The sequence below is a fragment of the Hydra vulgaris genome, chromosome 09 (genome assembly GCF_038396675.1).
Source record: "Hydra vulgaris chromosome 09, alternate assembly HydraT2T_AEP".
In the NCBI taxonomy this organism is placed as follows: domain Eukaryota; kingdom Metazoa; phylum Cnidaria; class Hydrozoa; order Anthoathecata; family Hydridae; genus Hydra; species Hydra vulgaris.
Window position 1 is genome coordinate 9349717 of NC_088928.1, and position 10284 is coordinate 9360000.

Consider the following 10284-nt stretch of genomic DNA (forward strand, 5'->3'; position numbering starts at 1 on the left):
TAAAAATATTCCTGAAATATAAAATAGAAAAATATTCCTATGAATAACCCAGCAAAAATAGAAAATTTTTATTGAAACTTAATTGTTTCTAAAAAATTGTATCTACTTTTTTAAATGTCAGAATGTAATGACCTTTTTTTTTTTTGGCGGCACCTAAATTCCCAATTTCGCTAAAACACTGTATGAATTTTTTTCCTGGCTAACACCCTGGTATTGTCTATAATTCACTGTCTGAATGGCGAGCTGCTTTATTATTTAGTGTGAAAAGATCTACACTGAAGAGTAGAATAAAAAATATTTTGAAAAATTTACTAAACATGATTATTTAAAAAGATTTTTTAAATAATCTTGAATTATCTATATTGAATTATGTATTCAAATAAATATACATAAAAGTGTTTGTTTGCTACTAATCAAGAGATTATTAAAAAGTCTTCAGACATAAGTTATGGACTGATTTATAAAAATATATGCAAGAAGTATTCCACCAGAATGGAAAAAACATGATATAGTAGGCAAAGACTGGCTACGAGTTTTATGGGATGGCATAAAACTTTGTCTCTTAAAAGACCTGAGAGTACAAGCCTGAGTAGAAGCAGGGGTTTTAATAAATATAATGTTGACCAATGTTTTGAAAATTATAAATCAGTTTTGGAGTGATTTCATTTTCCCTCATTAAGAATTTATAATTTAGATGAAACTGGTTGCACAAAAGTTGCGGAAATTGTATCAAAGTGTAGCAAGAAACAGGTTTCACAGGTAGCTTCAGCAGAACATGTTCAATTAGTAACATTTGTTAGGCATTATAAATGCAATCGGTCAGTTTCTTCTGCTGGTTTACTTTTTTCCCAGAAGTCATAATTTTGGATAGTTTTATGATAGGAGGTCCAACTTCTAGTATTGCTCTCAGTAATAAAAGGTGGATGACCTCGAAATCATTTCCTTTTGTGCTTTAACACAGTTAATTACACCAACTGTACCAACAAAAAACCAATACTACTTTTATTAGACAATCACGAATCTCATTGTTCTTTGGAGTCAATTCTCTTTTATAAAGAGAATTTACTAAGTTTCCCTCCCCATACTACTCATCACATACAGCCTCTTGATGTCTGCATTTTCTCACCATTTAAATCAAATTATACAGTTGCCTATAATGCTTGTATCAAATCTGGGAAAAACAAGTTCTTTGAAATGTGTTCCACAATTGACAAAACTTGCATTTCTGGCCTCATTTACAGGTTGTTATAGGGTTCAAATTAACACAAAAAATCTAATCGCAAAAAAAAAAAAAAATTATTTATCTCTTGTCCCTGACACTGTATTGCAGTAATGGGGGAGTTGCGTTAGTATGAAATTGTATTTTTACTACATAAGTTCATAGTTGTTATTCTTTTAACATAATTTCTTATATTTAAATATTATCTTATTATTTTATTGTTTGGCAGAGATTAAAGTAGTGTAAGTTACTTTTATAATTTACAGCTCAAGTTATAATTTAAAGTTTAAGTCGTAGTTGTAGTGAAATGAGCTAGTAACCTATTTAATACTATTATGATATTACTTTAAGTAATTGTTTTTATTTAACATGATACTTAAAAAAGTAAAAGTAAAAAGGCAAATATTACAATATTTAAACCACTTTAATCAGTTTTAGAAAACTATTTAATACATTTATGCTGACAATAAAGCATGTGTTATTTTTAAAGAGTATTTAGTTGTTATTGTAAAATGCTATAAAACAACAATCAAACAAACTGCAAAGTTGTTTTAACAATATAAAGAGCTTGTGTTAGCATAAAATAACTTTTGTGACGCTATTTTATTGCTGTTTTATACAGTTTATAACATTAAAAACATAAAATGTGTTTAAAATAAATAGAAGTAATTAAATAGAATTGTTGTAATTAATAAAATAAAACTTTAAACTTCATATTTGCGCAAAAACATTTTTTATAATTTATTGTTTCTAGATTTAGGATACTATTAAAAATTTAAGTATAATTAATTTTTTCATTCAAATTGTTTTTAAGTTGATATTTTCATCTAATTTTTTCATTCAAATTGTTTTGGAATAAAAAGTGAAAGAAAAAAAATTTAGTTTAATAAATTGAATTATATTTCCTTAATATGCTTAAATTATTTTTTTGGAAAAAAATTTCTTTGAACAGAAGTAAAATAATTGATTCTTTTTTAAATTTTTTATAGTTTATTTTTGTTTTAGTGTTTCATTGATTTAATGTTTGCAATATAATGTTTCTACTTTTAAAACTATTTTCAAGAAACAAAAAATAATTAACTATTCAAAATGTTTATGATTCAAATAAAACTTTCTTCCTCACTTGCACTATGGTCTAAATCTATAGGTTTAACTTTCAGGAATAACCCTCGCTATGTCATTGGGCATTACAGACACCACTGCAATTAAGTTTATAATTATTGAGCTTTAAAATTCTTTTAAATTTTTCCAATTTTTATGGAAATGTGTGCAGTCGCACGCCTTGTTTGTCCACACATAAAATAACTTTTTTAGAAAAACTGATCACGGCAATTTTATATTATGTGTTTCAAGAATATGCGTCAAAACAAAGCTAAACAAAAATCCAGTGAAAAAAAAAAACAATACTAAAATAAAGAAATAACATCTGCACTGTATCTGCTTTAAAATAGAAAAATTAAAAAAATTAAAATATCAAAAACCAAATTAATTTACTGTTTTTTTTTCTATGGTTTTTTTCGTTTTTAGGGTTGTAGTTATTTCCGCTATGAAAAATGATATAAGTCAAGGAAAATGAATGATAGAAAGATTATAATTCATATAAATTTAAGAAAAATAAAAGATTTTTTTATTTATAATTTATTCGCAACAGTCAGTATATAAGGAAATACTTAAATATTTATGCAAGAACTATGAGCAATTTTTAAATTTATTTATTTCAATTGTTTTTGTTAATCTTTACATTTTTTTAAATTGATACTAAAGGAAGTTAAACAACTAAACAAATTGCTAATTAACTAAAAATTAAACTAAACTAATTGTTGTTTAATTGTAAAATATATTTTTTTATTTTTAAATGTAACAAGATTTTATTGTCAAATTATAACAAGGCTTTAATAATAATGTTTAAATATTTGGTCATATTAACTACCCTATTGATCCATAAGGGAAGGGGGGGAGGGGCCAATATCTATGAGGCAACCTTCCTTAGATATTTAGGTTGTTTTTTTTGTGTTTGTTATATATTTAACACAGCACACTCTTTAAAAATGTAAGTAAATTAGCGAGGCTGTTTAAAAGTAGAATGAAATTTTAATAAAATTGTGTAGTGCGAATTTTAAATTATGGGCTTGCCAGTTTACAAATCATTATATCTGGAAAATCACCCCTCTAATAGATGGTCTGGAACCACCTAATTAAAAAAAAATCCCTAAATGGTCCTCCATTACTACATGGTCTGGCTCTGCCCTTGCCCCATTAATAAAGTCTGCACTTGCGTAAGATTCTCCTAGTTGTGAAGGGTGTTTTTTTTCTGACTATCTCTAGTTATTTGTATTTACAATATTTTTAATTTTCCTCCATCTTGGATATTTAGGCAATATTGAGGAAACAATTTCAGACAGGCATCAAATGTGGTCAATACATTTTTAAAGGAAACAATGCAATTATTTTTTTTTTACTTTCTTAATTACAAAATCATGCAATAAATTGATTACAACTTAATAAAAGGCGTAATAAAATAATAAATAATAAACATAATAAAATTTTGTTATGTTTAAAAACTCAAATAATATATTTTAATAATAAATAGCTCTTTAATTTCTAGCTTGACTAAGTATTGACAATGCCAAATGTAGCAAAAACCTTTGTAAAAACTGAATAAAAAAAAGTTTAACTAAATTTCTCATAATAGTGTAAATAATTAATTAGTTTCTTAATATACTGACTGATGAAATTTGTGAATAAATTACATATCAAGTCTTTTTATTGTCGTTAATTTTTTATGACTTATTGTCTTTTTTTCCTTGATTGGTATCAAAATTTCGTATCAACTTTTAAATCATGATTATACTGAAAGTTTTTATTTTTATCAGTAACTGATGTTTGTTAATTTTTAAGGCGGGTTTACACTGATTTTTTATTTTATTTTGAGATATACTGTTGATAAAAATTAAAAATAATAATAGAGGGGGAGGGGGTCTTGTTAAGCCAGGGGTGGATGGGGTGCGAAAATGTTCTAAAATTTAATAAATATCCCCTCCCCTCTATCAAGCTTGCCAGAGTACTATTTTTAAACTAAATTAGTAAATGGCATGTTAAATGGCTTAACTACAGTTTTATAAGTTGAAAACCTTTTTTCAAAATTATTTTATTTAAAAAAAGTTTAAGAAATTGAATAAAAAATTATCAAATGGTTAACAGATAGATTATAGAATCTAGTTATTTCAACAATAGATATGTATTACTGAAAGGCTATCAGGGTGTTAGCCAGAAAAGAAACTCATACAGCGTTTTAGCGAAATTGGGAATTTAGGTGTGGCTAAAAAAAAATGTCATTACATTCTGACATTTAAAAAAGTAGATTTTTTAGATACAATTAAGTTTCAATAAAAATTTTCTATTTTTGATGGGTTATTCATAGGAATATTTTTCTGTTTTATTTTTCAGGAATATTTTTATATTTTATAAATGATTAATTATAATTATTCAACTTGTTTCATTTTGAGCAATTTTCGTCAGTTTTCATTTTTAAATTGCTTCTCTCCTTTGTTTAATATTGATGAGAGAAAACTAGAACAAAAGACAATTGTTTGCAGTTTTAATGAATGAATTAATAAATTTATTTATTGAAACTTTGATCTATTTTAATTGCATAAATCGCTTTTAAATAATGTTTTAAAAGGTTTAAATTTTTGACTTTTTTGACGATTTCCAAGACTCTCTTGTAACTTTTTAACTTGCTAAAACAACTTTTTAACGACATTTGATAAAAAAAACTATACATTATACTTAGGAATGTCAGAATTTTAGGGCTTTTACGAAGGAAAACACTAAAAAAAAAATTATTTTAGGTTTGTAAAACTCGTAAAATTGTAATTTTTGTAAAATCCAGACGTCTGGCAACCTTAATTATATGGGAAAGTTTCCAATATTTCAGATTTAAAATACTTAGTATTTTAAAACTAAAAATTTTAAAATAGTTCAAAATTTTTTTTAACTTTCTTACATAGGTAATCGTATTATTGTTGATCATATTTTATATTACAATTTTTATCATAAGATAAATTCAAATAGTTAAAAACTTATTTAAAATCGATAGCTTTTAAATGAAAGTTAAATTAAAGTTTCCGAAATTTTAATAACCTTTTATTGAAAAATTGGTTGGCTCGCTAATTTCCGTCAAATATAATGCTACTTTTATTTAAATACTCGGTGTAGTTAAGGCGATTTACAAATTATTCGAATTTATTTATTTGAAATTGGCATGATTTTATAGGCGTATTATGTCCAAACAAAAGCTTTAGATGTTATATATTTTTTCGCTTCAGGTTTTTTAAATATTTGAAGAATTTTTCTCTTTTTTATATAATTTTCTAATCCTTTTTATTACCCCTAATTGTGAATACAAAGAATACCATTTTGGAGCCTTTAGATCACTTTCGCTCATCAACGTTAACATGAATTTAGTTAAAATCTTTTGAAAAAGTGCCTTAATTTACTATAGATCCTAGTTCTAATCGTTTCTGACCTATTAGCTTTATATAGTTGTCAAAATACAATATTTCTATCAATTTTTACAAAAAATACAAGAAATCCAACCAAAAAAGAACTTGCAATCAAGAAAAAGCGCCAATAAACGTTAAAAGTTTTTAATCTATGATGTTCATTTTATGTAAAAATTGATTTTTTTCAATTTACAAATATACATTAAATATCTACGTAAATTTTGAATTTGTAAATTAAAAAAAAATTAATTATTGTAATCATTGTAAACATTGGTTAATAATTAATAATATTATAATATTATTTAATTATCTTCTTTTATGTTTTACGCAAATATAACATATACAATACGTTTCATTGCAAGTTTTATTTTTGATTTTTGTTGTTGTTATTTTCAGTTTACTTTATCAGCTAACTTATTTTATTAATAAATCTTTTAATATAAAAATGTTATTAACTTAATTTATATTATAATATTTATTAATATGCAAATTTTATTTGCAACTTTCCTAACTTTAAGATAAAAAGCAAGAATGTTAATAAAGAGTTTTTGAATAAAAAAAATAAATTAATAAAATAATTTATTAAACGTATTGAACAATTTTAACTGGAGAATAACTGACGCCAAATAAAAATTAAAAATTTTATTTTTCAACTTTTGAATGAATGATCTTGCTTGTTAATGATGACACTTTTTTTTTCACATTAAAAAATCGATCTTAATTCCAAATTGATCAACTTAATTCATTTCCTTGTTGCGCGTAATAACTGAGTTTTTTACTAGTCTAGCGCAACAATTTAAATCTGAGACTGATTTAATTTTTTTTGAGATCATTTTTGTTTTAAGAGACGATGAACTTATGAGAATTAGGAAAAATGTGAACAAAAAAATTCAAGAGATGGAATCAGAAATTCAAGTAAGAGTTTTTTTAAATTTTGTTAAAATGGAAATTATAATTCAAAGTGTTTTTATATAAACATTTATTTTTTAGAATACACTTTAAATTAAGCCACATTAGTTTTTTAGAATACACTTTAAAAAATTATTGTGGCTTCGGGTTTAGTCTTTAAACAGTCTTGTAATCAATTTACTGTAGTTGATATATAACATGTGTTGATATTAAGTCTACCTGATGTGAATGTAGATATGATATCAAGTCTACCTCATGTGAGTATAGATATTTTTTATATGGTTGTGTCATAAATAACAATAATGCAAACATTTGTTGCATAGTTTTATCAAAAGATGAAAAAAAATGACCATTGTATAAGTATAGGTATGGCATTTGTTAATGCTATAAATAACAAATTGATGGAAAAAAAGTAGGTAGGTGAAGTAAAGTGTGCACATTTCTATTTTCATGATCTATAAAACTATGTATTATAGAAATTACTAAGGATATGCTAATGCTAAAAAGTAAATAAAATAAATTGAGCTTTTAGACTACCTAATTCCCACAAAATATATTCATTCAAGTTTTTGGTGAACAACAGAATTTTGGGGTTAAAGTAGAGAAGTAAAGAACAAAGAAATTAAGATAAATTGTTGTAATAAAATATTTTGTTTTTGTTTTTATTAGTTAAGTGATATAATTGGATCAAGAGGTTGAGCAGAGGAAGCATATATGTTATGGTATATTATAAAATAAAAAAAGCTTTATAATATCCATCCATGTATAGCACTATGTATGAATGTATAGCATAACTTGACTATCCATGTGTAACTTAACATAAAGTATCTATGTTAAGCTTAACATTAAGTATCTGTGTGTAGCTTAACATGTTAGTGTTGTTACACATTGATACTTAGTGTTGAGCTACACATGGGTACTATGGCTACACATGGATTACTTTTTGATAGCAGAAAAGATAATACAAAAGTGTTAAAAAATTTTAATGGCAGATATTTCTGTTGTTTTGCAATGGTAGATATTTCTTATGTCTTGTAAAGGAAGGATATTAGTCTTTAGTTATTGAACCAGGTAGTCAATATGTTTCACTTTGTTTAAGAAAAGACTTATGTTAAAAAATATGCCAAGATAATTGCAGACTACCTAGTTAACTGGTTGATGGAAAGAAGTTTAGACAAAAAATTAAAAGCCATAGGAGGAAACATCATGTATGTAAATACCAGGTGGGAAGGAGGTGTGATGCAATAAGTGGAAAAAAAACTAAGGAGATAAGTGTGCAGAATATGGTTTTTTCTGCTGGGCTATTAATGGTATCAAGGTATTAACCTTTGAAATTTTACATGGGTTATCGAATTTATTATAGCTGTTTATGTTTCAAATGGTTTCAACATAAAAATGTTGGGTTGAGAGTTCAAGCATTTCACTTTATATCAATTGCAACTCTTAACTGAACATATACTATTTGTGACTTGTTAGTAATTATTTTCAACTAGCTGTCCGGACCCATAAAATGTCTTCGTAAGTCTATTCAACACCTACTTTTTCTATACTTATTAACTTCTTTAAATCTTTAACATAGATGACAGTTGTGTAACATTTCCCCTGTGTTTTTGGAAATTTAAGGCTTTAATAAAGTATACCTTTCTCATTAACATAATATTTATTTTAAGAGCAAAAGAGGACACAGAAGCAGGTCACAAAACATAGCTATGTCAAATATGTTAGCTCTATCTGTTTGATATTCTTAAAGAAACCTTTCTGTAACAAACTCTTAACAAAATCTTTTAAATAAACTGATTTTAATACTGATTATTTATACCAAAAATTGGAAAAAAAAACATACTTAATGAGAATGGAACTATCTATATCGATATTCAACAAGGTGATAAAAGTATATGAGGTTTCCATTCATATATAAAAATATAACAGGAATTTATAAAAATAATGCAAAATAGAAAATATATCCATACATAACCAGACTTGGTCAGAAAGTGGGTGCAATCGCACTCTATTCCTGACCATGCAAATTATATTCAGTTGTGACAACTTAGTCACAGCTTGTTAGATGTTTTGAGAACATTCAAATTTATGTATGTTTCCATGTCCGAAATGTTATGACAGGCTAAAACAAATAAACTCATAAATAATCTTTTGTAATCAAATGTTTATACATTAGCAAAGCGCTTTTAAATCAAATGACGTTTTACTATTATTGATATTGATCATTATTAAAAGAAAATGTTTAATTTAATTTTTTAAATTATATTAAGTTAAGTAAATTTAATTAAAAATTATATAAATAATTATATATATATATAAATATAAATTAATTTTTTATTCTTTAAATATAAACCTTTTTAAAATATTTGTACAATTGATTTTATAAAAATAAGACTTTCAAGAACAACTGCGTTTTCAATAAAGTTAAAAAAAAACTAAACATACATATATACATAGTGAATTACAAGTACATGAACACTGTGCTAGAGGGTCCACATACATTAACATAAACATACATTTATATAAAGTGACGAACTGGTTAAGCAGCACCACGCCAGAGGTCCATACAGAAAACAAACATACATTAAAAAGCCCACTCGCAAAACATCATCAGCGGTATTGTGAAGCAGTTCCGCTTCCTCTTCATAAATATTTTTTATCTTTTTAGTTTAACCATAAAAGTTTGCTTTCTAAAAATTTGATGCAATAAAAACGTGCTTTTAGTTTGCAAAAGACAAAATAAAATTATAATTTACTTAGAATGGAGTATGCTCTTATATTAATTTATAGTATATATTATAGTATAATAAATCAATGGACTAAAGTAAAATATAGAGTTATTAAATGTATACATAGTCTGCAGTTTGATACTGATCATTATAGACTGCTGTTTCAAGGGTCTGGCGCATTGCAGAATTTTTTTAAACATTTTGAAGACATTGCTTAAAGAAAAGATTGTTATAATATTTTTATAGCAGTTCAACGAATAACTCATTTCTTTTGTTTATCTTACTTAAGAAGAATTGTTTTAAATATTTTAAACTTTGCAAACTACGCAGCGCTTAAATTTTGGTGTAGACTAGAGTGGGGCTAGTTGAGCAATTTTCACTAAATCTAACAAATCTTATGAACGGTGCATAGGACATTTGGGCGTTGGTTTTTTTTCACTATTTGAAAGATAATTTAACTTACCAAAAATTGGTTAAGAAAAAATACGCAAAGAAATGGTTATAAAAAAATATTATTATTTATTGTATAATTCAACTACCGTTAGTTATATTAGAATCTTGTTGAAATAAAACATAAATGCTTAAATAAAGAATTATATTATACTCTTTGATAAATTGAAGAACATTTGTTTCTTTTTTTCATTTCTTTTTTTAGTTAATTTTATTAGTTATTGTCTCTGTCTAAGTTAAGTTTTTTTTTGCGGTTTTTGAAATGTTCTCAAAGCATCTAAGCAGCCGTGGCCATGTTGCCGCAACTAAATATTATATGCGCCCGCTATCCGACCAAGCGTGCAAACAATAATTTCAAAGAGAAAAAAAATACCAACTTATGTGAGAAACAAAAAAAAATTTTCTTTAGATAAAATTAAAAAATATAATTTTAAAAACAGAAAAAATTACAAAAAAATCAATTTGAATTGTT

General features: G+C 25.3%; 1 protein-coding gene across 7 annotated transcripts in view; it reads left to right on the top strand.

The window, feature by feature from the left end:
- The window catches only part of LOC100214976 (TALPID3 protein), a 67577-nt gene that overhangs the window by 17022 nt on the left and 40271 nt on the right, over nt 1–10284 (top strand). For all 7 annotated transcript variants that reach the window (XM_065804673.1, XM_065804670.1, XM_065804671.1 and 4 more), the window contains one exon: nt 6570–6639. In XM_065804673.1, coding sequence (XP_065660745.1) covers nt 6570–6639 — 70 coding nt within the window. The remainder of the gene's footprint in view (nt 1–6569; nt 6640–10284) is intronic.